At 38.5% G+C, this 27,679-nt stretch overlaps 1 protein-coding gene across 1 annotated transcript in view; it reads right to left on the reverse strand.

Moving 5' to 3' along the window:
• Nucleotides 1-27,679, reverse strand: part of LOC122801254 (alkaline phosphatase-like) — a 327,942-nt gene that overhangs the window by 20,247 nt on the left and 280,016 nt on the right. Inside the window, exon 10 of the mRNA XM_044070806.1 lies at nt 24,942-25,058. Within this exon, the coding sequence (XP_043926741.1) occupies nt 24,942-25,058 (117 nt within the window). The remainder of the gene's footprint in view (nt 1-24,941; nt 25,059-27,679) is intronic.

A 27,679-nucleotide genomic window follows, 5' to 3' on the forward strand; every position in this document is an offset into this window, starting at 1 on the left:
AGGTTTTTTGTGCTAAGGTTGAGAGCTGTGGTGAGAACTGAATTCACTGAATATGTTTTTGGGCTGTATTCCCCCATTACTGGCTTTGTCCAGGTGTTTTATGCTAAGAGGTTGACAGCTATGGTGAGAACTGAATTCACTAAATAGTAGCCATTTAGTCTTCCTCTCTTTCATAAAACAGCTGATTTGGCAAATTGGTATGTTAATCTGACTGTTTTGCACAAGGTCCTGGGTTCAAGTCTTGGCAGTAAAAATGCATGGTGGTAACACAGCATTTTATATTAGCAACTTTCCAAGATTATTCAAGCAATGTTTAAAATGTGTCCCTGGTTTTTGGACTTTCCCCCGGCCCAATAAAGTTTGGCTTTTTCCAGATTTCTTGTGCTGTAAAGTTGAGAGATACAGTTGAGTGTCAAGTAGATTTTACAAGGAGCTGAGAGCTGCAGGGGAAGAGAAGTTTATTGCTGCTTATGCTGAGGCTGCTTGCATTGTTAATAGTACAACAGGTAGTGTACTTGCTTTTGATGCAGAAGGTTGTGGGTTCTACTCCCATAGGGAGTGGTTGCTGCCGTACTGAGAATGTCCTCTTTGATGAAGATACAGTCACTTTATATGTTGATGAAACAATGAAATATAAAGTTGTTTGCTAGCAGCAACCTATTCATTAGTTACAGATCTCTATAATGTGGAATTATTTGGATAACTTTTACTTCTGCAGAGATTGTGCATATTTACTGATACTGGTGGATTGTAGAAGTTTGAGTAGACTTTTATGATGGAAATGTTCTCAACTGGGCAGTTTTGTCATTATTGGTGCATGCATTTTGTTTCATTGTTTACTGGAAAAATGTTCAAAACAATAAATTTAAAACACCCTCTAACAACTGTACTGTATTATACAAAGAATATAATGTAATACAATTAGGAAGGTGTACCACACAACACATGTATGTCTTGTGTGCAAGAGGCCTATCATTTGAAAACAGCCCAAAGTTAATCTTTATACTAGCCAAATGTATTTTCTTTGAATGTGGATTTCAATGCTGTTTCAATGAATGTGAGTTTCAAGGGCAGAGAAGTTTTAATGCTAATGTTATTTATATTGTGAGACTGCATTGCATTGTTCAGCAGATGTCTTAGTGTTTGTGCTGTAAAATGCAAAATAAAACTTTCAAATGAAATTCAAATCATCGTAGAAGTAAAGCAGTATGCACATTACAGTGTTTATAGTAAACAGGGTGAAATAGCCAAGTAATGGGACATTGAAATGGCTGCAGAGGGGAGGTTCCATTCAACCATGATTTTGTGAGGTGGAAGGGTGGCAAACTCAAAGACAGTCCTGGTTGAACTATACCACTCAACTGTCCAGATTTTTACAGAATGAATAAATTTATGCTTTTTATTTTTGGTTTGTTCCTCATAAAATTTGTGGTTTTCTGGCAAATCATTTAGGAATTAAGTCACTAAATAATGACAGACATTGAGTTTCAGACTTCATAACCTTCAGAAAAATGCATGCTAATGCAAGACCTGTTATTTTATCAACTAAGTTTATACAAGAGCAATTTTTAGTACTGTTTGTATGTCCCCCCAATATATTTGGCCTTGTCCAGATTTCTTGCATTAACAGGTTGAGAAGTATGTGCAAATAAATTGCTTTATAGAATTAGGCATATCCAAACCTCTTAACTTTCCCCAATTTTGGCTTAGAATGTTGCTCTCCCTCTAATAGTCCCTCCACAAAATGGCAATTTTGAAAGAAAACGTGGAGGGTTTACAATTAATAAATAACTGTAATAATCACAGTTATAGATTACTTTTATTTCAGAAATGCATGTAGATTTGTTTATTTTGTCAGCTGCTCAAGTTAACAGTACTAATATTAAAAAGGTCCCCACCTGTATTGTGTGGTTATTTTATATTTTTGCATCACATTTTTGGTCCAGTTTTCAAAAAAAATTGTGGTTTTCTGGCAAATTAGTGGCAAATCATTAAAGATTGACGTTAAAAAATAATGACAGACATTTGAGTTTCAGATTTCATACCCTTCAGAAATTCATACTAATGCAAGACCTACTATTCTATTAGAAAGTTTATAAGAGCAATATTTAAATATTGCCCTTATTTTTGGGCCTTTGTCCCACTTCTATGTATGGCTTTGTCCAGATTTCTTGCTCTGAGGTTGAGAGGTATGACAAATGTGTCAGGGCCATCACAGTCAGCCAGAGACATTTCAAATTGTGACATACTTGTTGCACCCCACTCCCCCATGTAGTGACTCTGGATGTGTCCAAACAAGGCAAGGAGCAGTTATGCAGTGCAAGTGTGCAGAGTATCCCCCCATCCAAGGTAGACACAAGTACTGCAGTGGCTTTTCATCTGTCCTTGCTTGATTTTGCAGAATGTTCTGGTTTTCTGTCATATTTTTATACTGTTGATTTATGCTTCTTATTATTCAGAAAGTGCCCATTGTTCTGTGTTTAAGTAGCAATGCTTTCATGACCATCAGGTAAGCTTGTCTGAGATTGTAAGATGCAAGTAAGCTTTAATAAGCATACTGCTAAATGAATTACCAACATTGAAAGCCTTTTTGTTGTTGGCATGCAGAGAATACTTACATAATAATAATACTTACATAATACTTACTTACAGCCTGCATGCTGTACTAGCCACATACCTCCCCAACATAATGTGCCTATCTGAAACATGGCTCCGGCCATCAACCAAAGATAATGAGATCCTGCCTCCTGGTTACAATATACTTAGGGCAGATAGAGTAAAGAAAAGAGGAGGTGGAATAGCCATCTTATATAATAGCACACTTAACATCATAACTAACCCTATACAACCACCCCAGGTCTCTAACGCTGAAATACTAGCTCTAAAAATTCTACTAAATAATCATAAGGGCATTAACCTAATTGTCACCTATATTCCCCCTGGGAACAATGTAGAAGCACTAGAGGTCATTCTACATTGGATAGCCAACAACTACCCTCAAGAAACCATTGTCCTGGGCGATGTTAATATTGACTGGAACCAATGCACAGCACAGTCCAACCCCATCCCTGTTAACCTACATGGATTCTCTCAGATAATATCATCTACCACACGTACAGGTAACAATAACCAAAAAGAGAGTATATTAGACTGGATACTCACCAACAGTCATCCCCAGAACTATATGTCTGGAACTCTCCCTAATGATCTTAGTGATCACCTGCTCACATACATCATGAAAGACAAAATTAATTGTACAAGCTTACCTATTTATAGGTCTATCAGATCCAAGAAAAACTTTGACCCAACTAAATTTCAACTTGAACTCAAATCATGTAACTGGACAAAACTAAAGTTCCTTCCCCTTGATGAGGCAGTGTCATCATTTAACAACTCATTCCTTACTATACTTGACTCGCATGCCCCTAAACGCTCAATAAGAATTAAAACTCAACTAGCACCCTGGCTAACAACAGACACCAAAACCAAAATAACAACTAGAGACAAAGCGTGGGATAAATGGCACTACCAAACTAGCCCTAGATCGTAGCAGATTCCAACAACTTAGAAGTGAGACTGAAAAAGCCATCATACTAGATAAGAAAAATTACTTCTACAATCTGCAACATAAACATCAGAATAACCCTCAAAAGTACTGGGCAGGCATAAATAAACTTCTCCAACCAGGCAAATCCACTACTCCGACCCCAGGAACATTATCTGACAAGAGCCAAGAAGATATAGCCAATTCATTCAATACTTTCTTCACAGAAACCATCCAGTCATTAGCTAACCAACTTTCTCCTCCCCACACTTCTATAAACACTATACCCGACTCACCACTCTCTTTTAACTTCCAGCCAGTGTCCACATCCTTTATCAGATCCCTTTGAAAAACTGAAGCCAACCACCCTTTCAGCCGATCTTCTGCTGGCTGAATACCTGCAAATTGCTGCAGATGTCGTAGCCTACCCTATCTCAATCCTAATTAACAGAACCATAACCGAGGCCTCAATCCCTCAATTTGGAAAATATCCTATGTTATTCCACTCCACAAAGGAGGTTCATCCACAGAACTATCCAACTATAGACCTATAGCCATACTATCACCACTTGCCGAAATTATGGAAAAGTGCATGCACAACCAACTAATGCTCTATCTAACCCAAAATAAACTACTCACAGACTCTCAACATGGATTCAGACCCCATCATAGTACAACCACTGCCCTCCTCTCTTTTACTGAAAACATTAATCTTAACCGGAATAATAAAAAAATATCCTCCGCTCTCTTCCTGGACCTATCGAAAGCCTTCAATATGGTAAACCATCAGTTACTTCTATATACTTTAAAAACCCTGTATCTAGATACTCCGGTCCTTCACTGGTTTCAAGCTTACCTCACTGGGAGACAACAAGCAGTAATGTAGCAAAACAAGCTCTCCTGCCTACTACCAAATACCATAGGAGATCCTCAAGGTTCCATATTAGGACCTCTCCTCTTTTCAGTCTTCATAAACGACATCCAAACAGTCATCCCTGAAGCCACCTGCATTCAATATGCAGATGACTCGACTATAATATGTTCCAATGCCTCTCTTGCAAATCTACTAACTACCACCCAACATAGCTTCACCAAAGTCGAAAACTGGCTTGCCAACCATCTCCTGATCTTAAATCCAAACAAAACCAAGTTGCTTCTCTTCTACCCAACCAATAGATCTCCGACTGAAAACTTCACTATAAAATCCAATAATGGGACCATCATCTCCCCAGACACCTATACAAAGCTATTAGGAGTAAACATTGACAATAAACTCAGATTTGATATACATATCAACCAAGCCATTAAGTCAGTCAACAAGAAACTTGGGACCCTATATAGAATTAAAGCCTTCCTTACCCGAATGCCAGGGCAGCCACAGCCCGTTCACACCTTCTCTCTACCCTACTATATGCCTCTCCTGTCCTCACTCACCTTAACAAATCTGATCTGGCCAAGCTCTCATCCTGCTATAATCACATTGCCAGGTTCGTTACAGGCCTACCCTACAGAACACACCACTGTACTAACCTGAAAAAGCTTGGATGGATAGAATTCCCACACCTTCTTCACCAGTCCCAACTCATAGAGGCCTTCAAAATCCTTAAACAACCTGAGAATACCCCAGCACTAAAAACTTAATGACTCCCTACTCCAATCTAAGCTGCCTTCGCTCAGCAAACAGACTCCTTGTCCAAACAACTAAATCTCTCAACCTAGGTGGTGACGCGCTATTTGCCAACACCACTGGTAAAATATGGAACTCTCTCCCAAATAACATCACACTTGCAACTTCTCTAAGTCAATTCAAAAATAGTCTAAAACTCCACTTCAAGTCACACTGGCTATGTCCTTGCTCAAACCCGGACTAGCTCTGTGCCATTAACTAAAACATAAACAACTAGCTAAGATGATAAGTACTTTGTATACTGTGATAAAGAAATATGTATCCTGTCTAACTCTATGTCATTATACTGCCTACCGTCCTTGCTAATATGTTATTAATGTTACATTTGTAGTAATCTCAGAAATAGTAATGGCAGTCTTGTACTTGTATGTAAATAGCCTATGTTTTTGTTAAGTTCTTTCAGCTCATTTACTGTACCTAATTATCAATGTAACTCTGTTGGAGCTTTTCTCCCCGGGCCTCCGCTGAAAAAGGACATGTATCCAGTCGGACCATCCCGGTTAACAAATGTAAAATAAATAAAATAAATAAATAATAAATATAACTAGATAACGTATAAGCCTTGGGTATTGAAATGTATATGACAGTATTTGTAATAAAGGACAGGATTACAATATTTTAAAAAGCTCATTACCTTTGCCTGAGACTTGCAGTCATCTTTGCAAGCTTTACCCATAAACTAAACAGAATGCCAATCTATCATGTGGGGTCCATAACCTGTGCAGTAATCCTTTAAGCAATTTATCTCAAGCGTGTTTCTTGTTTGCTGTTCATTTTTTACTTTGATCATGTTTTTCCCATGAAACAAGTAGATAGTTGTCAGGCAGCAGGTCTTTTTTGGATAAGAAATATTTTTACAAGTGGGGGTATCACAGAGATTGCTACTTTCAGCATGTTACTTGGTACTTTTATAAAGCTGAATCATACCTGTCAACCTGGAAACATCAAAAATCTGGACAAGCCCATGAAAAATAGGTACAAATCTGTAGGCTGACTAACATGAAATCTGCATGCATAATTACGTAACCCCACCCATTCCAATGAAATTGTGGGATCCCAACTTTCAAACGCAAACTAAAGAACAGACAATCAAAATATGGCAACAGAGTCCCCCTGCAGCCATCCCAATGTCCCATTACCTGGCTGTTTCATCACATATACCATAGACACTAATGTGTGCATGCATACTGCTTTACTTCTACAATGATTTGGATTTTATTTTTACATTTTATAGCACAATGCACAAACACTAACAGATATCTGCTAAACAAAGCAATACTGTCTCACAATGAAAATAGACTCAGCATTAAAACTTCTCTGCCCTTGAAACTCACATTCATTGAAACAGCATTGAAACCCATACCACATCAAAGAAAATGCATCTGGTGGCCAGTGGTAGATAAAGATTACCTTTGTGCTGTTTTCAAATCATAGGCCCCTTGCACACAAAACAAGAAACATACATGCATTCTTTGATACACCTTTCTGACTTTAAATTATATTTCTTGTATAATACAGCACACGTTTTAGACTTAAGTTAGAGTGCATTTTAAATGTATTGCTTGAACATTTTTCCAGTAGGCAATGAAACAAAATGCAGGAACTAATAATCACAAATCTGCCCAATTCCATCACAAAAGTCTACTTCCATACACACACATACACACAATATATATATATATATATATATATATATATATATATATATATATATATATAAAAATGACAGTAGTGTAAGTCATAGGCATCTTGCACAGCTTCTCGCACTTATTTTCAATTTCAGTTTTTTTTGGGGGGGCGAAAGACCAAAAACCAGAGACACATTTTAAACATTGCTTGTATAATTTTGGAAAGTTGCTAGAATAAATTGTGTTACCACCATGCATTTCACTGGCAAGTCTTGAACCTCGGACCCTGTGCCCTACAGTCAAAGCAACATACCACTATGCCAAATCAGCAGCTTGTTTCCTGAAAGATAGGAAGACTGAAACTTAAATGGCTATCATTTAGTGAATTCAGTTCTCACTTCTCACCATAGTTCTTAACCTCTTATTGCAAAAACCTGGACAAAGCCAGTAATGGGGGTAATACAGAATTCAGTTCTCACTTCTCACCATAGCTCTCAACTCTTAGTCTGCACTCTCCCATGAGGTAAGAACATGTTTGCAGAAAGAGTGAACCATGCTTGAGTGTGCTCACCAAGGTGATGGACATTTAGTATTCTAGGGAATGGGGCACTTGGGGGGTGCACATGCTCTGATGTACCCCACTCTAGTACCACCAATGGAAGTTGCAACTGAAGTGTACAGGAGAGACAACAACCTAGTACTAATTAAGTCAAAGGCAAGAAACTGCAACAGTATTTTAACTCAACTATCTAACTGTGGATAGATAACATGATATTAGGATATATAACATGATATTAGATTAACAACGTAAAAGTACATCACATGAAAAGACACAGTCCTGTGGTATACTAAAACAAAGTGCCACACGAAACTAGGCAAATAAACAAACAAGGGTTTAAAATGCATAGCCACATACACCTTTAAGTGGGTTTTGCAGGCAGTGTACAACTAGTAATACCAAGCAATGTGCAGGGAAGTGACTTGTCATTACAATAATGAGTTGGAAGCCTCCAGCAAAGCAGTACTGACTAAACTGGAATTATAGAAAACTAATACTGAGCTGAGCTGAGTAGTGGCACTTGTGAATCAGCAACAGACTGCTAGCAATTTAACTAATATATGCAGTGTAACCAGAGCTGCTTCACAGCAATTCTAGCCAAATAGTAATTGCTATTTAAATGTGGAAGTATTTATACTAAGACATTTATGTACCTTGATCTGCAGAGAAACTATGTCTACCATTGAAGTCTGTATTTAAATTTAAACTGTTACAACATATTCTGAAATAATACCCTTTTCATTAATGAAGTATTGATATGACCACAAATGCAGGTGTGGGTTACATAGCTTTTATCAATTCCTGGTCTGAAATTTGCTGAAATCCCTAAAAATGCAGTGCTAGTCTTTAAAAGACCACCGTTAATTTTAAATGTCCATAGAAAGTAACTATTCAAAAGTCTTTGTGGAGAGATAGTTCACTATCCAGTTCTGCACTGGTGGACTTGTGGATGACCTCTACATTCCACCAAAAAAAGTAATAATACTTTTCAATATTTTGTGGGAATGCTCACCAGAACTCTACTAAAAAATGGGGACATGCCAGCTCAACATTCTTGGTCAATAAACATAAATAGATAAATTGCCAAACCAATATATCTAGTCCTAAATGATGCTCCTGAGCTTATGTGAGCAAACATGACAACAAGACGGCTGCATCTTTACAGGAACTGCTCATAAACATTGACAGCAGCATTATGACATGCAATAAAAACAAATGAGCCCTTAGCAAACAACACTTATATCCTACTGCTTAACCTACAATTGAGCCATTTGGTATAAACTCTGGTTATTCTGACAGTCAGGAACACCATGAACAAGCAAAAACCAGAGAATGAAAATCGGTTTGTGGCTAATAATCAGCTTCTGGGAATTTTCCATTCAGGCATTAGCAAGTGTTTTACCGCACTGCAGTGGGACAGTGGCAACAAGAAGGAAAACCCAGTCTGCTTGGGCAGTCTCACCCCCCCCCCCCACACACACACACACACACACACACACGCGTGTGAAATCTCATAAGACATATATGGATGAATATATCTGAAAATGTTCAGCCTGCCTTGCCTACCAGTACTATGTCTGTTCAGCTCACAAAATGAAAATATATCCATTCCCGGTTCCTGCTGCTTACAGAGAGCAGAACAGTCCCCCAGCCCATTCAGCTCACAAAACAAAAATATATCTGATAATATTCAACCATCCTACCATGTCCATTCAGCTCACAAAATGAAAATATATCCATTCCCGGTTCCCGCTTTCAGAGAGCAGTCCCACAGCCTTGCCAGTATTTAAAAAACGTGAGCTTCCAGCCGGAAATGCATGTGAGAGCTCAATTTTGATAGGCTAGTAGCCACAAAGGCACTAATGTCATCACGCATGTGATGACATCAGCTGCAAATGTGAAAAAAGTAAATAAACTGGAAAAACATCTGAAATGAAGGGGTGCTACTCGGGAATCATGGCACCCCAGTTTTGGACACCAAAACTCAGTAAAAACTGAGTAATTTGGTACGGTTGGGAGGTCTGAGCTGAATATAAATTATAATTAGAACTGCAGTGCAAGGAGAAGTGGTTTGAGTTGTGTACTGCTTGCTTTTCTTATACTTGACTTTGACTGGTATTCCAGTAATGTATTTAAAAAGTAATTTATTTTTTCCATGCCTCACAACCTATTTGTTTCCATCTAGATATTAAGTAAGCTGTCATGCAGCCAATGCATTGAAATATTTTTTTTCTTCTACACTTCATTTTGTCTTGATTGGACACTCATAATGACAGTTTGGCACCCAGAGTAACATATTTAATTAAAGTTCCAGTTTTTGTGGTTTTGAGCATAGCTCCTCCCCTTTCTATTTGACCACACCCCTTCTCATTGGCCGCACACATTTATATGTCTCCTTGCAGCCCCCCCCCTTTGATTTGAAGTCACCAGCCACCACTGTTATTGCTATTAACACAGATAGGCCTGGGGAGACTTTCAGGCTGCCCATCCAGCTATCGAGGCTTACTTTGAAGGTGGCAACGGCTCTTGACATGTAGTGGAGGTTTGTGCCAAATGTAGAAGATAGTTTGGCATATGAAGTTATATTTATTTATTTATTTATTTATTTATTTATTGACATTTGCTAACTGGGTTTGTCCTGCTGGGCTTGGGGCTCATTTTCAGAGGAGACCTGAGGAGAAAAGTTCCATTAAATATACAGTAAAAGTACATCACAATATAAAATGATTAATTATGTTCATATGGCTTTAATAGACAACTACAGATTTTTTAATTGGTTATACAGCAAAAGTAAAGTACAGAGTAGAAAAAAAATAATCAAAAAGGAACACAAGTATTATATATACAGAGACAGTACTTATATACAAAGAAAATTTTTTCTACTTCATCTTCATTTGGAAAAAAAAGAAACAATCAGAATATGCCACCCTGTGGGGAGAGAGAGAGAAAGAAGGTAAATAAGGTACCTATGTATGAGAAAGGTGTAAGGAGGTTAGGTTGGGTCATGGCAGCAGGGGCAGGTCTTGGAGTTGAGAAGGTAAATTTTTAGTTAATTTTTAAAGTGAGAGGAGTGGGTGATAGAGCGTCTGTTTAAGGGAAGCTTATTCCAAGCATGGGCAACAGAGTGTTTATAGAGTATTTTGCCAGCATTTTTTTTTTGGTTGGTAGATATCCAGTAGCTGCTGATTTGAAGTACGGAGGGTACGAGATGGAGTATAGGTAGAGATCAGACATGAAAGAGATGGACAGAGTGTTGGTTATCATATTAACATGTATGACTTATCTGCTGATGAATGTTTAATTTCTTTAACTGGGTATTTAAGGAACCACTTGCTCTGCAAGAGAATTGGAGATCAAGGAGGTTTGGACCTTTCTTGACTCAAAAGGCTAGACAGAGATCACTACAGAGGAGCCTGTAACAGACCATTTATAGAAAGAAGGCTGCCAGTCTGTGGGGTAACTGAGTGTTTTGGGACCATTGATCTTTTTAGTCAGAAATGTCTGAGGTCTGTCAAGATGAGTGATACATTCAGACAAATATATGCATATATACATTTTATTCAATCCTAACTGTACCATGACCTCCCAAAATAGATGCCAGCACAAACCTCTCCACTATCAAGAATATTGCAAAATGTCTAATTTTGCCTTAAATCCCCACAATTTCTCAGACAAAACTTTCAAGTATCTACTAAATTATTGATAATTACAATCAGTCAACAATCCTGAACATTACAATTTCACACTACTTATTGTTTAGACAGTGTGTATTGATGCATCACATGCTGTTCCAACACCGGTACCCAACACGTTTGATATTCCAAACATTCAACCAGTTAATTCCAACAGAAAAATGTTGGATATTCTAAACATTCAATTAAATGCCAGCAACCCATATAGATAGATAGATAGATAGATAGATAGATAGATAGATAGATAGATAGATAGATAGATAGAGCGAAAAAGAGAGTTTAAAGTAACCAATCAACCTCCATGTTCCAGGAAGAAGCCGGAGTGCTTACAGTATAACTATGCTGATGCAGGCTGTATTCAGAGGTCAGGACAGAACAGCAGATCCTGGAAGCATGAGGCTGAAATGTTACTGTGCTGTCAATGAACACGAGCTAAAAGCTGAAATGTTCAACAGGATGAAGAAAGACAGAAAAAAAGTGGACAGACAAAACTGGTTGGTGGAGTGGGGGATCACATTGAGAAATTACTGTTTTAATAAGAGAATTGTAGAGCGGCAGGCACTGACAGAAGATGGGAATCAAGTCTAAAAGATGTAACAGAAACCAGTGCAAATGATGAGAGACTTGGATATGGGGATGCCAAGATCTTAGCTGTTCAGGCAGGACAGAAGGGGCAAAACAGGGAGAGGGATAGTAGTATATGTTATGTAAGGTATACATTCTGGTGCATGCTAGAGCAGGGAAGCCAAAAAGGGATGAGAAGGACGTCAGACGTTAGGTGTGATGACACATTTGCAGCTTAACAGTAAAACTAGAGGGAAATGGTGACTGTTGTAACTGGATAAAATATACTGACAACCAAATATAGAAGAAAAGGACATAGGAAAAAGGAAAGGAAAGGATATGGTCTTTAGGAAGGAAAAAGATGTTTTGACAACAGGCACTAGTTTCCCAGAAACACTGCTGTAGTCTTGGCCTAAAATTGGACAAACAGACCAAAATAGAAATACGAGACCAAAAGTGTTTCACTCACCTAATATAGGAAAGAACAAGGAAGAGCAACCTACAAAACATTATACTTACTAAGGACATGACTAGGAGAACTGTTGGGAGAAAAACAGGTGACTGGAGTCAGACACAGGAAACAAAAGGCTTACTTGTAAAGATAAAGAAGAGCATACACATGATTGTGGAAAAGGAAGTGCAAAAAAGAGTCGAGATAGAGAAAAGGAAGACACCGATGCTTCAACAAGAAAAGGCAATTTTTAAGTTAACCAAGAAAGGAGAAATAAATAAGCAAGAGTATAAGATGTATAAAAGAAGAGTAAGGTTTTACATCGTTAAAACTCTCATCAGCTACCAATTCATCAGAGTAAAGCCATGATTCCTGAGTAGCTGAGCATAGATGTAGTATAAAAGTGTAACACTACTGAATTATGGCATAAGGAAGTTTCTCCCTAGCTCCCACTGTTCAGCAGCCTTGGAGGTGGTACATATGGATATGCAGATATGCAGGGGACTGGGACAGCACTGGAGTTTGTCCCCCTGCAAAAATGTTTTTAACAGCTCTTTATTTTGGGGGGGGGGGGTGATTCCTGTGGTGGTCCAACAAGTTTGTTTGACTAAGTCAGAAGTGAATGAGCTCTGTGTCATAAAGCCATGAGTATATATGAAAGGATACAAATGAAGCTAGAAAAGAAAAGCAAAAATCTAGAAAAGGAATTACGAAAGGGAATAAAGACAGACCAGAAGTAATTCTTTAGCTGCATGGATGAAAGAAGGAAGGTTAGGCCACAGGTTACGTCTCAAAATTGAAACAATGATCTAGGATCACAGTGGCAGAGAGTACGATCAGGTACCTTATTGTGAATACCTTGGGGTTGCTTTTATCTGTCTAAAATCACAAAAGGGATGTACAGACTAAGTGCACGATATAGTGAGTAGAATCCTTGGCTCTGCATTAGCACATAAAATGCTTCCACCTTTGCGCCATCAGTGTCACATGCTTTAGCACCGTCCTGCTTGTTACTGATTACAGGTAAACACTCCCAGTGTGTAGTACTGCTATTCTGGTATCCCCTGCCCATCCATGCAGCCTTCTAAATAAGACTTGATGCTTTCTCCTAAATATCTCACTCATTATCATTACATATATCTGTTGTCTCCACAAATGGCAATATGGTTCAACCTCTGTCATAAGCTTTTCATACTAACCTTCTGCTGACAAAAACAACTCCAGGCCATGCAGCCACTTCTAATTCTCCTTCTATATCATGCTGTCTACATCTACAGCACTAGGCGGTATTTCTCAAGCTGGATGCCCACTTCTAAATGCAAAACCAGAACCACTAAATATTTGCTGCTATCAATATGAAACCATCTTAAACAAGCCCCCTTGCAGTTCTCTTGTTTCATATCTGGCATCTGCATACATAACTTGGCCAAACACATCTTTTTTAACTACCTAACCACCCAATACCCTTATTTCACCCTCTTTTATACCTTGCACCCCTCATGTTGCGAGTCTAACCACTTTGACCATCCATCATCACTCTGACATCTCCTCTGATAATTCAATGTTACTTGTTTGTTTTTGAAAGGCCTGCTTCTTTATGAATCTGTCTGGTGACTCAATATTAGTGGTAATGAACTTCTGAAACACCTGTAAACTGTGCCAGCAGAAAGAACTAGTGGGTACAGCTGGATTTTTGACTCTAAGTAAGGAATTTAAAGGCAAGTTAAATGAGAATTGCCTGACTTAATTTTGAACCAAATGGATCCAACTCTGAAATGGAGCTAAAAAACAGCAAAAAACAGAAGTGTACCAATTGTGTTTATTAGGTTAGGTACATAGCTTCAGAGGTCCTTGCTAGATTTATGACCAAGGAGAACATCGAGAAGCTCAGTCATATTATCCAGTAGTTGGGATATTAATCGTGCCCCCCCCCCCATTAATTATACTATTCTAATACATGCCAGGTGCAAATTTGAAATCATCCAATAATCATACAGACTGACTTTAAAAGTTGCCACAGAATCACTATTAAGAAGAATTTAAAAATCTGTTATATGATTCAGATGGTACATCATTCTGAGGAACGTAGACTGCTATCCTTACTGAATACCAGTGCTAGCTTTCAGACACTTCAGCCCTTCTAATCTTAACTAGTTTTGGCTTGTCACTTGTATGGCGTTTACTCAGCAGGTCAAGTATAATACTTGAAAGGCCTAGCTTTGTATTAAACAAGATATAGCTGCAGAAATATAAAATAAAGAATAAAAGTTAAGGATCCAAGAAAGGGGCATGAAAGGAGTAACAGAGGCTGGACAAGAATGGTAGGACAGAGATTTATGAGGTGCTCAGGATGTGAACCAGCTGTTTGGGTAAGGGAGCTTTAGGGAAACACAGGATATAGAGTCTGCAGGAAAATGGATACGTTTCGTGGGAGGACATGGGAGTCTGCAATGCCAGTGGACTGGCAACACTTGCACAAAGTGATAGAGTAGAAATGGAAAGAAGAAAGCAATAGACGGCCTGTATATGGGATGTAGTGGAGAAACTTAAGGGGGAGCAAAGTATGGAACAAGAGGGCATGGGCAGAGGTTGTCAGAGAAATACAGGCAGTTAGGATGGCACACAGTAAAGTAAAAGGAAAAATGGGAGGTTCAGCCATGGAAGGGAGGAGAGGGAGAAGGAAGGCAAGTTAGAAGGATGGAAGCAAAGTGTAGTGACACATGATACAGGAGAGATAGACTGAGACAGAAATGGCCAAGCACAAGCCAACCCCAAAAGATTAGCAAACAGGTAGCGGATAGGGATCGACATCAGCTAGAGCCAAGAGGCAGAATAGAGAAGAGATTATTTACAACACAGTGATGGAGGCAGTGAACACAAAGAGTGAATAAGACAGAGAAAAGTGGTGGTTTAAATGTTAATGAAGAGAGGTCAGTGTCAGGGGCCAGGAAGCAAAGGACAGAATAAAAAGTGTGGAGAACAAGAAGATGGTTTCGGTTACTAAGGAAGAGGGTTGGCAAGTGAAAAAGGGGAGACCAGATTTCAGTGAAATTGGTCTTTGGACTTGGATTTGGTAAAATGTGGAGGTAGGTTACAAAAATAATCACTGAAGGATTATGGGTACATGTAGAAGCATGTCATGGTGCACATAAACACCTGTGATCTCTCAAAGAAGTCAACTCAAATGGCAGCAGGCAGAGCCAGGGACATGGCAGAGAGATGCCAAGAGAGATACTTGTAGGTAGCAATTCCTGAACTGTTTCCTGTACCAACAGACAGCACACAGAAAAGAATGGAGAGATGATAGAATTATCAAAAGGACAGAAGTATTGCTGGAATTGAATTCATCCTCAAGTTTTGGTGAGTGCCTTCATGAGGTGGACCCTATTTTTCACAAAATCTCACCAATATGATACTGATATATAGACTGCATTTTGTATAGCATATATCATGGACAGAAAAAAAGATAGCTGGGTAAACAAGTCCTAGGATAAAAAAGTGCCCGATACTGGTAGGCACACTGGTACAAGGAATGGAAAAAAATGACAGTGTAAAATCCTCAAGACATGGAAATATTCCTACAATGGGGCTAGGCCAAGCCAGGCAGAGGATGGCCCCACTGTTGTAGAAGGAAGTAGCAGTCCACAAAAATCACAAAAACTGATAGGCCAAAAAAGAGCCATACAGACGATAGAGCAGACTACTGAGGATAAGAAAGAAATTATATACTGTTACTATTATGCAAAAAGTCCAGAATTTCCACACAAAAGATATACGAAAAGATTAAGAGAGAAATTAGAGGGAAGAAAAATACTTACACAAGCAAAGCTGTCAGAAGCTTCAAATAAAGATTTGTGTTCATTAATACAAGAGATTCATGAAAAACACTATATAGACCAAGAAACCTTATGCCGTTTGGAAAAAGAAGTGGCTGAGGAAGTGCAAAAATGTAAAGAACAAAATTTAGAGACATTTGACAGATATAAAAAAGAAACATGGACATGGGAAAGAGAGAGATCTGGTATGGTGCAATATTTATGCAAAGGAGAAAGCCAAATTAATCAACACAAAAAAGGCAGCCTCAAAGATATTCAAAGAGAAATATAGGCAAAGGCATCCAGATATGGAAAATTTCACAATAAAAAATAAGATCACAAAGAGGGAATGTAGGACAGAAGACTAAACAAGTAGAAGTAAAAAAAAAATAAAAGATGAAGTTATGGAATATTTGCAAAATGAAGGATTCAGTGTAGAAAGTCTAACACGGGTCATATCACAGCATGATGGAACAACTAGTCCCCAAAGTAAGGAAAAATAAGAGGAGCAGTTGACATCTGAAGATGAAATATGGACATGTAAAAGAAAAAGAGATTTAATATGGTGCAATATTTATGCAAGAAGAAACCAAAAGTAATGCAAAAAGAGCAGCACCAAAGACATTTGAAGAGAAATACAGGCAAAGACACTCAGATATGGAAAATTTTGCAATACAAAAAATAAGAAAACAAAGAGGAAAAGTAGAAAATTGGATTAGTAATGAAAAAGTTAAAGAAATAGAAACTGAGGTTATGGATTACCTGCAAAGTGAAGTATTTAGTGCACAAAATTGAACTCATTTACCAAACAATACAACAGGATAGAGCAATGGACACCCAAATTAAGGAGAACCCAGTGGAGCAGGAAGCATCTAATCAGTTGGCATATGAAGATAATTTGGAGCCTCCCATAAGAAACCAGCACAAAGGTTCAGTTGAAGCTATACAGTAAGGGAAAGAACAGGAAACTGTGGCAACTCTGACACAGTCAATGTCATGGAATGATGGGCCAGTGAGTTCCCATATGAAAGAGCAACAGTGACACGGGTGAGATGAAATTGAAGAGAATGCGGCACAGGAAGAAGCTCTAGAACTTACTATGGAATGCCCGCAGGAAATGGCTGACAAAGAATGTGCCCTCAGTTTAGAAGAAAATGATCTAAGAGAAGAGTCACTTGACTTAATAGAGATGGACAGACATATTAAGATCAATGAAAGAAATAGACTGCAGAAGGTCAATAAAACCCCAAAGTTAGAAGTTTGGGTACTTACGTATTATTGCAACCAGATTTTTGCAGTTGCGAATTTCGCATACTTCAATAGAAACAAGCCCATGAAATGCTGTGAGGTGGTATTTTTAGTCTTTTTTGCTAAGGAATAAGTTTGGTTTCACTTCAGGAAGACAAACAATTGAGAAAACACTCTTCCTGTCTTGGCGTGCATTACACACGGACACTTGAATTGTTATGCCCACTAGCTTACTGACCAACGGAATTTTTTTCAGTGTGTGGAAGGAATCCTTCATGGAAGGAGCGCACATACACAGGGATTATGCTTCGGTCTCACTTTTTATTTTTTAAAGGTACAAATTTTTTTTTTATTTTTGTTCAGGTACAAATGAAGACGGTGCTACATGCCACAAATGACAAAAAGAAGCGTATTCAGGCAGTAGGATGTTTTTCAGTGCTGTTCTTACTAGGGTTAATCAGGAAGTGATTTTCACTTTAGCTTTCATAATTTCTAAAGAATGGGCAGTGCTTCCCAAATGGAGGCACTTTCTTACCACCTGGAGTGAAAATCTTCATACATAAAGGAAGCATTTCTCCTTGCAAGATGTAACTTTTACTAGGGTGACAGGGTGTACTGCATGACTCGCTTTCCTTTTGCTGACATAGTGGTGAGAAATACAGCTCTTGCAAGGCGGTGCTCCACTGTTGAGTTTCAGGAGGTATGAGGTGTGTCACACAAAAGTTTCACACTTAGTCCTCTTCCTGGTTCATACCCACTGCAACAGAGTAATGCTTACTTCTTCACAGACCCCTTATTAGGTTAAGCAACCTGGTTCAAAACACATATGCCAAATTACGGCAGTGCAAAAATCTGGTTGCGATAATACGTAAGTACCAATGTTTGATAAAACAAATGAACAAAGTAATTATGACTATCCATAGAGATTCATGTGATATAACAGAAGTAAATAGGATACATTACTGTGCAGCCAAATTAATAACAGATAAAGTCCTACCACAAGAACACAGGGTAAGGCAAAGGACAGGGAGAAATTGAATGCCATCATGGAAATATCGAATAGAAAAAACTGTAAAGCAATTAAGACAAGAAGTGTCACTGTTAGAAGAATATAGAAGAGGGAACAGATCAAAAAATACTACTCAGAAAGATAAATGTCATAAAAGCAATGGATTTATCATGCACTATCACAAATAATAAATTAAAAAATATCAGCACAGGCAGAAAAACGTAGAAGATACACAGATAAATATAAAGGAAAAATAAAAAATAAGCAATTTATTGATCCAAAAATGTTTTGTAGAGAGTTGGGAAACAAGGTAAAAGAAATTAAAAGACCACCAAAAAAGAAGAAATAGATTTTGGAGAAATATCTATGAAGATTCTGTGGAACATAACAAAGATGCTAAATGGATAGAAGAAGTAAAAGAAAGAATAAGAAGTTCAAATGTACAGGATATGAAATGGGATGACGTAATGGCCAGAGAGATTGAAACAAAGTTAAGAAATGCATCTAACTGGAAAACCCCATGCCCAGATGCAGTACCTAACTTCTGGTTAAAAGTATTAGCATCTTTACACAAAGATTTAGCCATGAGTAAAAACTATTTATATGAACATCCTAAACAGACACCAGCCTGGCTAACAACAGGAAAAACAATTCTCCTACTTAACGCATTCTATGAACACCTTCAGGAATGCATGGATCATGCAATCCCAAATAAAACTAAGACCCAATCCTCCAAAGACAGGCGTCCTGTCTGGTGGACGCCAGCCATAAACAAACTATACAATAGAAGGAGGAAGCTACTACATGATAGAGCAAAATCCCAAAAAGGGAAGGCATCTCTGATCAGTATTAGCAAAAAACTACGGGCACTCATAAAATCGTCTAAGGCCAGCTTCGAGAGAAAAATTGCACAGGACACTAAGGATAAGCACAAGGCTTTCTTTAGTTATGTTAGGAACCTGGGTGGGAATTCCCAGATATGCTCAGAATTAGTCCAAAATGACAAAAAATACACCGAACCCACAGACATTGCCAACATCCTAGCTGACAGGTTCAGCGCAAACTTCTCCCCCCCCTCCCCACCAAAAGGGCAAATATCTATCCCAGCAAAGTGCTGCCCCCCTGACATCTCAGATGCTCAGGTAAGAGCCGCCCTTTCCAAAGTAAAAAAACACAGCATCAATGGGACCAGACGGTGTCCCGGGCTGCGACCTACATGAACTCCAAGAAGAGCTAAACCCAAACATAAAACTACTGTTCACTCTCAGCCTTACTACAGGATATGTACCCAAAGAGTGGCGTGCAGCAACAGTGGTCCCTCTCCACAAAGGTGGTGCCTCAACGAATCCTGGAAACTATCGCCCCATAAGCCTGACTAGCTTGGTCTGCAAAGCTATGGAAAGGATCATCATGGATCTCATAAATAAAGATATTGGGAACCTACAGACACTGGATCATACCCAGTTCGGCTTTGTTAAGGGCAGATCCTGCCTCTTGAACCTGGTCGATTTCTTTGAAACAGTCACCAAGGCCATTGACGAGGGGAAGGTGGTCCACACAGCCTACCTGGACCTCGCAAAAGCCTTTGATACAATACCCCACTCGGGCATTATAGATAAGCTCACCAGCTTAAATATAAACCCCTATGTCACTAGATGGGTTGCAAACTGGCTCAAGGACAGAACCTACATGGTTAGAATTGCTGGAGCCATGTCAGAATCCAAACCAGTTACAAGTGGCATCCCACAAGGCTCAGTCCTGGGACCTCTCTTGTTCGGTATATATTTCTCGGAGGTACAGGCCAACACGGAAGGAATGTGGCTGACCAAGTTCGCAGATGACTGCAAACTTGGTGCCATAATCGACTCTCCAGCCGACACAAGCATCCTACAAAAGGGCCTCATAGAAACTTACAACTGGTGCCAGAGCCATGGCCTCAAGCTAAATGCCAAAATGTGTATAGTCATCCCCTTTGGCAAAAACAAAGTGCCCACAAATTACCACATAGGTGGTAATCCATTAAGTACAGAAGAAGTAATTAGGGACCTGGGGACCCAAGTTGACAGCAATCTCTCATTTGAAAACCACGTGGCCAAAGTGGTTAGAAAAACATTTTATATAGCCCACCTAATCATGAAGGGATTCACATCTAGATCAGGGGAGGTCATCGTGCCTCTTTACTTATCCCTCATCAGGACCATAATTGAGTACAATGCCCCTTTTGGGATGTACCTTACCAGACACCTGCAGCAACTGAAAGACCCGAAATGTACCTCACCAAGAGGATCAAAGGGCTCAAACAGATGCCATATGCTGCCCGGTTAAAGAAACTCCAGCTCTACTCAGTGGCATACAGCCTGCTCAGAGGCAATCTGTGCCTGACGTATAAAGCCATGTCCAACCCGGAATTAATGGACATGCTGCACCTCAGAAAATCCAAATCCCATCGAGCTACGCGCTCAAGAGAATTGAACCTCAGCACTGAAATAAATAGCACATGCTGGAGGGACAGATTCATAACCCAGAGGCTCCCTTCACTCTGGAATAAAATCCCAGTCCAGGTTAGGCAGAGTCCCTCATTGACTCTCTTCAAGAGGAATCTTGATGAGTGGATGGGAGATCGTAGGTTTACCCCGGGTATCACTTCTGTGTCACTGTTATACAGAGGCACAGTATACTAACCTCAAAAAAGGGCATAGCAAAATTCATTTAAAATGGGTGGCGAAAGCCAAACACACTGTGGCTAGGCTTATAAATGCCCTAGGGCAGATAGCCTAGTATGAACCTATGAACCTATGAACCTAAGAGTGAACCTGCAAGCTGCCCTAAGAACTATAGACCAATAACTTGCCTTCCAATGACCTTTAAACTATACACGGAAATTGATGCAGACAGAGTTTATAGTCATTTAGAAGAAAACTCAATTACGGCAATAGAACAAAAGGGTAATAAAAGAAAGTTGTATGGAACAAAGCATAATTTGTTGTTAAATAAATAAATTCATAGTGGAGAACTATAAAAAAGGGAAGAATCTAAGTATGGCATGGATAGACTACAAAAAAGCATTTGACAATATCCCACATTCATGCATGAAGGAGTGCTTAAAAATGTATAAGATACACCCTACACTGATAAACTACATCACAACGACCGTGAAACAGTGGCAAACCACTTTGCAGTTAAGCCATGAGAAAGGACAAATTATTATTCCAGAGATAAAAATCCAAAGGGGGATATTCCAGGGTGGCTCTCTGTCACCACTTCTCTTTTGCCTTGTACTTAACCCATTAATCTGTCTGTTTAACAAATTAGGTCATGGCTATAATTTGGCTCCCAGAAAGCAAAAAAGTGTAACGACTTCTCATCTTCTGTTTGTTGATGATTTAAAACTGTATAGATGAGGAACTGAAAGCACAACTGCAAGTAGTTAAAACTCTTTCAGATTATGTAAAAATGTCATTTGGTCTTGATAAATGTGCAAAAGCAACCTTTAAAGCAGGAAAGTTGCAGCACCAAGAAAACATCAGTTTGGGACAAGAATGTGATATAAAAACTTGAGTGTATAAATATTTGACATCTAGGAACAAAGTTCAAGCTATAAACCAGTTTTCTCTTCCTGTCCTAACTTACAGTTTTGGAGTGATTGACTGGCCCCAAAAGGTGCTGGATAGATAAGACAGGAAAACAAGAAAAATGCTTCATGCTCATCAAATTATTTATAAAAATTACTGCATACCAATATTATATATTCCCCTTTCCAAAGGAGGTATGGGCCTCCTTGAAATTGATTACATGTATAGATCTGCAATTGTAGTATTGCATACATATCTGATGACCTCACAAGACCCAAACATAGTGAAAGTTTTGAAACATGAGGAGAATAAATCTAAGATGGCTTCCCTTCTTAGTTTAGCAGAAGCATATTGGTGTCATGCAGGAAGAGAAATCAAACCAGAAGTAGATAAAAATCAGGCAGCAACTGAATGTGCCAAAAAACAAAAGAAAGAATATAAAATGAAGGATCAGACGAGAAGGCAAGAAATGTGTAAAATGCATAAATATAGTTGCAAGTATAGAAAACTCCTGGAACAACCTCATGTTGATCAGGACTGAATGCAGGAATGGTTAAGGAGAGGCAAATTCAAACCAAAGGATGAAAGGTTAATTCCCAAGATAGTGGACTACGTACAAATTAGTTTACAAAGTCCATTGAACAGGTAGAAGAAACAGACAAATGTAGGTTTTGTAAAAGAGAATTGGAACCAGTTGCACACCTTGTTGCTGGTTGTGGCATACTAATGGTAGAAGGACTGTAAACTTAAAGGCATAATAATGTGGCAAGACTGTTGCACTGGGGATTGTGCAAACATTATAATATTAAAGCAGATGAAGAAGACTGGAAACATGAGCCACAAAGCATCATAGAAAATGATGAAGTCTAGATCACATGGGATCATCTATTACCAACAGTTCTAAAGATAGATGTGAGAAAACCAGATATAGTGATCCATGAAAAGAAGACAAAAAGTAGCACTGATCATTGAAATTGCTACACCCAGTGGCTACAGTGTCTTGCGTACAGAGAGACCCAAAGTCATAAAATATCAGGATTTGTATGCAGAAAGGAGAGATGTGAAAACCCAGACAGTTCCAGTAGTAGTAGGAGCAACAGGTCCTATAAAAAAAGAATCTACAATCGTATTTAGATATGTTACTGATACATGTAACTCCGTACAAATTGCTGAAGGAGCCATTATTGGGCACACTGTGGGTGCTGCGAAGAACACTTCTGGCTGACATCAAATATTGAATCAATACTAATTTCATGAACTTTAATCATACTTTGACTTGGGAATGGGGTCCATTCCCATCATAGTATTAGAAATCCAAAATATTTGGAAAAATTAAAAAAAGAACGAAAGGATTAGAAAGAATAATGACTAACAAAAATAAAATAATTTCATAATTGTATAGCATACATTTGCAAAAAAGAGTGCAAAGTTAAAAACCACGGGAGACCATGGACTAGTAACTAGAGCAGAACAGAAAACCTCCAGAAATGTCATTTAATACGTCATGGACAAGAAAATGTCTTTTGTTAAAGTCTAAATAGACCATGTACACAGGCCTTCCATGAATTACTACTTTGGTTACATGATCAAGGAGCTCTGTTACCTTCATCCAACACGAACTTCCAGAGGTGAATCCTTGTTAACCTGGCTCTGTGCTCCATGGGTATCAAAATTTTTAACAATTCTTTTCTTCAGCAGCCATACCATAATGTTCTTTTACACATACAATCAAACAGACAGGTCAGTAGCTTTTTGCTCTTGTGGAAAGGAATGACATCAGTTTTCAGATGCCTTGCCATCTTCCCATGATGACTCTCATTTGGCCTTGCTGTCATGTTCACATTTAATTTAACTTCTTTCAGAACATTGTTTTTGCTGTGAAAGGAACAATGAGCTTATCCAGGTGATTCTACCAACTGGATCTGTTAAGCCACCTTTCTATCCTTTGTGAATACTGTGAAACTATATTAATTTTGTATTCCTGGTGTTTCACTCACCATTTCTGCCAGCCATCATCTTCTTTATTAAACATTTCTGTCTTGTTTTGATGTTCTTTAATCCCATATATATCTCTGCATTTTAAACCGAATTATCAAAGCCCCAATATGCTTTTCTTTTGATAACTTTCTCAGTCACATGCTTTTTTTTAAACCACATTGCTCATCTCTTGCTCCTTACATGTGATATTATCTTTGCTCAGTGCCATGTTACTTCTTAATTTTGCTGCTGCTCATGTTAGCATCAATGTGTGTGTATGTGTGTGTGCACGCGCGTGAACATATGCGTGTGTGTGTGTATGTGTCTGTATGTCTGCATGTGTCTGTGCCTGCACATGTCCATATGTCTGTGCGTATGCGCATGCACACGTCTATGTATGTATGTGTGTGTGTGTTTCATTTTACTTGATTTACTTACTTGCTTCAAAAAAAAATCTTATGTTTTTGTGATGGCAGCAGGCAATTGTTCCATATTTGTACTCGCTTTTCTTTAGCAATGAATGCTTTACAGAATCTAGTTAGCTCTGTGGCCCTGGTTCTCCAACAGCTGTCACTAACTCAGTTAATTCACCTGGGTTCTGGAGAACCCAGTCAGGGAGCAGATGGGAATAACCAGTTGCTATTTGTTTCCCATCTCTGTGCAGAACCGAAGTACAGCTTCAATGCAAGACTACCATCTGCTGGAGGACACATAAAATCACCAGCAGCTTGTCAAAATGGAGAGCACTAATGCCTACAATGCAATGGGAAAGCACTGTAGCCAAGACTGTTGAGTGGAACAGCTGTATTGCGGGCCCTGCTTCAGCAGTATGTGCTGGCTGGCCACTACAGAATTTTTTTTTTTTTTTTTTTTGGGGGGGGGGGGGGCAGTTTAGACCAGCAAAACAAAATATCCAGCTGTCGATTATGGCCTCTGGTTCACAGCTTCTGACTGCAAGTAGAATGCAAAGGGATAGTCAGGATGGGAAAACAATGGTTCATTGAGAAAGTTGGAGGGCATGATGGTTGAGGCTGTGGAGGGACAGAAAAAGTTATAAAAAGCTTAAAGTGTCTGTAAACTTTCATCTTACCTATGAAGACGGATATAGTAAAGGGTTCAAATTCCATTGTTAAGATTCACATCTCATTTCCCATTATTACAAGTACTTAATATATAACACCAACAAATACATTACCTGTGTCAATGTCTCGTATGTCAGGCCTGCTGTTATCAGTGACCTTGAACCCTGGGCCATTCCCATAGAGTAGAGTTGTGTATGGCAAAAAGTCCAGGCCAAAGATAGGGGATTTGCCTGGAAATGAACAAACACAAAGTGTGAGCAATGTCCAAAGTAATTCATCCTTAGGAAATTCTCTATGAATATTAAAGGATGAAATATGCAGCAGAATCAAACAACCACCAAATGGAAGGTATGGGCAGCTGCAAGACACAGCAAGTCCCTGTAAATGAGGTCTTACATTATTAGAGTAATTAGCTTCATGAAAGAAAAAGTCGCATACAACTAATAATTCAGAATAAATATTTCTGGATGCATCTTTCTGCATTAGGTAGTTTTTCTTCTTTTTTTAGTGAAAAAGGGTGGTTAGTAATATGCTTGTTTGCTACCTGCAGATTTCATTTGCTTTTTTCAGTACCACATTTGTTTACTTGTGAAATTAAAGAGGAAAAAAAAAGTTGTGTCATTGGTAAAGTCAGATTAACAGAAACACAGAATTTCATACAAGATGTAGCATCTGCAAACAGTTTCATGCTTTTAATATCAGGTATAAAAAGGTAGGGCCCTGCTTGTGACAGTATGTACAAAAATCAAACATTCTCCATGCAGGAAAAGTTTTCAAAATTAATTTTCTGTGGAATGATGCAACCTCATTATATTTTCTCTGACTGTAATGTCAGCTAACAAGAAACAGTCCCTTGTGTGCTGTGATGTCAGCTGCCGTCAAGAAAAATTTTCTGTATGCAGATGAGATCAAAGACAAACAGTGCTCTGAACTCTGAATTATGCTATAGGCAAGCATTTAATACATTGCTTACTATGTCAACTTCTGGAAATCAGCCAGCTTGATGGTTAATAGGTTAGTGCAGAAGAAGAAGCTGTCTCAGCTTGTATTGTCTGATGTAAACAATTATGAAATCTCTAATTTGTTCTGCCAAAAACAAATTCGTCCTGCTTCGTGGGTCAGGTAAAACAAAAAACAAACAGCCATTCCCGTACTTGTTGTGTTAAGTGTAAACAACCATTCCATTGCCTGGGGTATCAGGTGTGAAGAACAGCCAATTTTCCTGAAGTATCAGGTGCAGACAAGCAGTCATTCCATTGTTTGTACTGTCCACAATAAACCAGCTTGTAATCTGTAAGGTGTTACGAGAAACAATTTGACATTTGGGCAAATTTGACCTTTAATGGAAAAAAACTCACATCTCAGTGATATCTGTTGCCTAGTTTAAGTTTGCTTGCATAGTGGTCAGTTCCTTAGTCATTAAGGAAATTAAATGGCTGCACTAGAATGCAGTCACCTAAAACAAAAGCCAGCTTCCCAGAGAGCTCTCTGCTGATTCAGTGACCTTGGTGCATTCCTACATGTTCACCATGTACTTGGAATTCCACAAGATCCCTCTGATGTAACTTTACTCAACATGACAAAACTATGCTAACACAAGTAATCAAACCAGTTTGCTCAGTTAACTGAACTACTCTCCTATGATCTGTTCACAGCTTTCCACAATCACTATTACTTAAATAAAACTAAACAAAATCTGGGATCTGTTTTGGGTTATAGTTTTAGGGGTTTGTTTGTGATTTTTAATTAGTTAGGTTCCATACCCTTTATAAACTAGTTAACATTATCAGCTGAAACTTATTAACTATGAGGTTTAGCTTGAATTGTTATGAATATTTGGCTTGGATTTACTAATAGTCTTGATTCATCTTTATAAAGACTCTAAAAACATATTTAAATTAATGCAAATTGTGAAATGAGGTGTAACTTCAAAATGAACCTTAAAACAACATTGTTTCTACCCTGAAACTTAGAACAGGCTGGCCTGCATATATTTGGTATTGTGACTGAATGGTGAGTATTGTTTATTTATTTTACTGGAATTTGGTAACCGAAGAGTAAAAAGGTCACACAGACAAACTAATGAGTAAAAACTACAATAATAATGTAACCCAGCTACAGTTCTTCTCACTGTGTGATATCTTAAATCCCTTGTAACAGACACCCGTGGGATATATACAAATTATCCTTTAAGGACATCAAATGTTATAGCTATATGGCTTCTGAATGCCCACAACTTTTTACTTTTTTCTTTTTAAGTCTTTATGGACTCATTCAAGCTATTAAACTCCACTTGCTGTGGACATGCATGTTTCAGCCATCTTTATGGACATATATTGTGCTGTCAAGGTCATTGGAATGCCAAAACATGTATGTCCACAGCTAGTAGGGTTTGGCTTTATTGCCCTAAATAAATACATAAAGACTTTAAAAGAAATAGTAAAAAGTCATTGACATTCAGAAGCTATATAGCAGAAACACTTGATGTCCTTAAGGTATAACTTGCATATATCTCATGGGCCTCTAGTGCGAGAGGTTTAATTTATTTCACAGTGAAAAGTCTTGCTTGGCTATGCTTTTCTTGCAATTTTTACTAATTGGTTTGTCTGTGTGACCTTTTTACTCTTTGGTTTGGATGTTAGATTGGATATTTTGCAGACACTTTACTGGTTATGAACATCAGCTTGGTTTAAAGACCTTGTGTTTCCAAAGCATAGCCAAACTATCTACTTATGCTGAACCGATGAGGTCATAAGAAGGCCAAAACAGGTATGACAAGAGATAGTTGGGTTTGGCTTTGTTGACCTAAGTGAATCCATAAAGACTTAAAAAGAAAAAGTAAGGTTTGGAC

Source organism: Protopterus annectens, chromosome 4.part1 (genome assembly GCF_019279795.1).
Source record: "Protopterus annectens isolate FY-2018-M chromosome 4.part1, PAN1.0, whole genome shotgun sequence".
Classification (NCBI taxonomy): Eukaryota; Metazoa; Chordata; order Ceratodontiformes; family Protopteridae; genus Protopterus; species Protopterus annectens.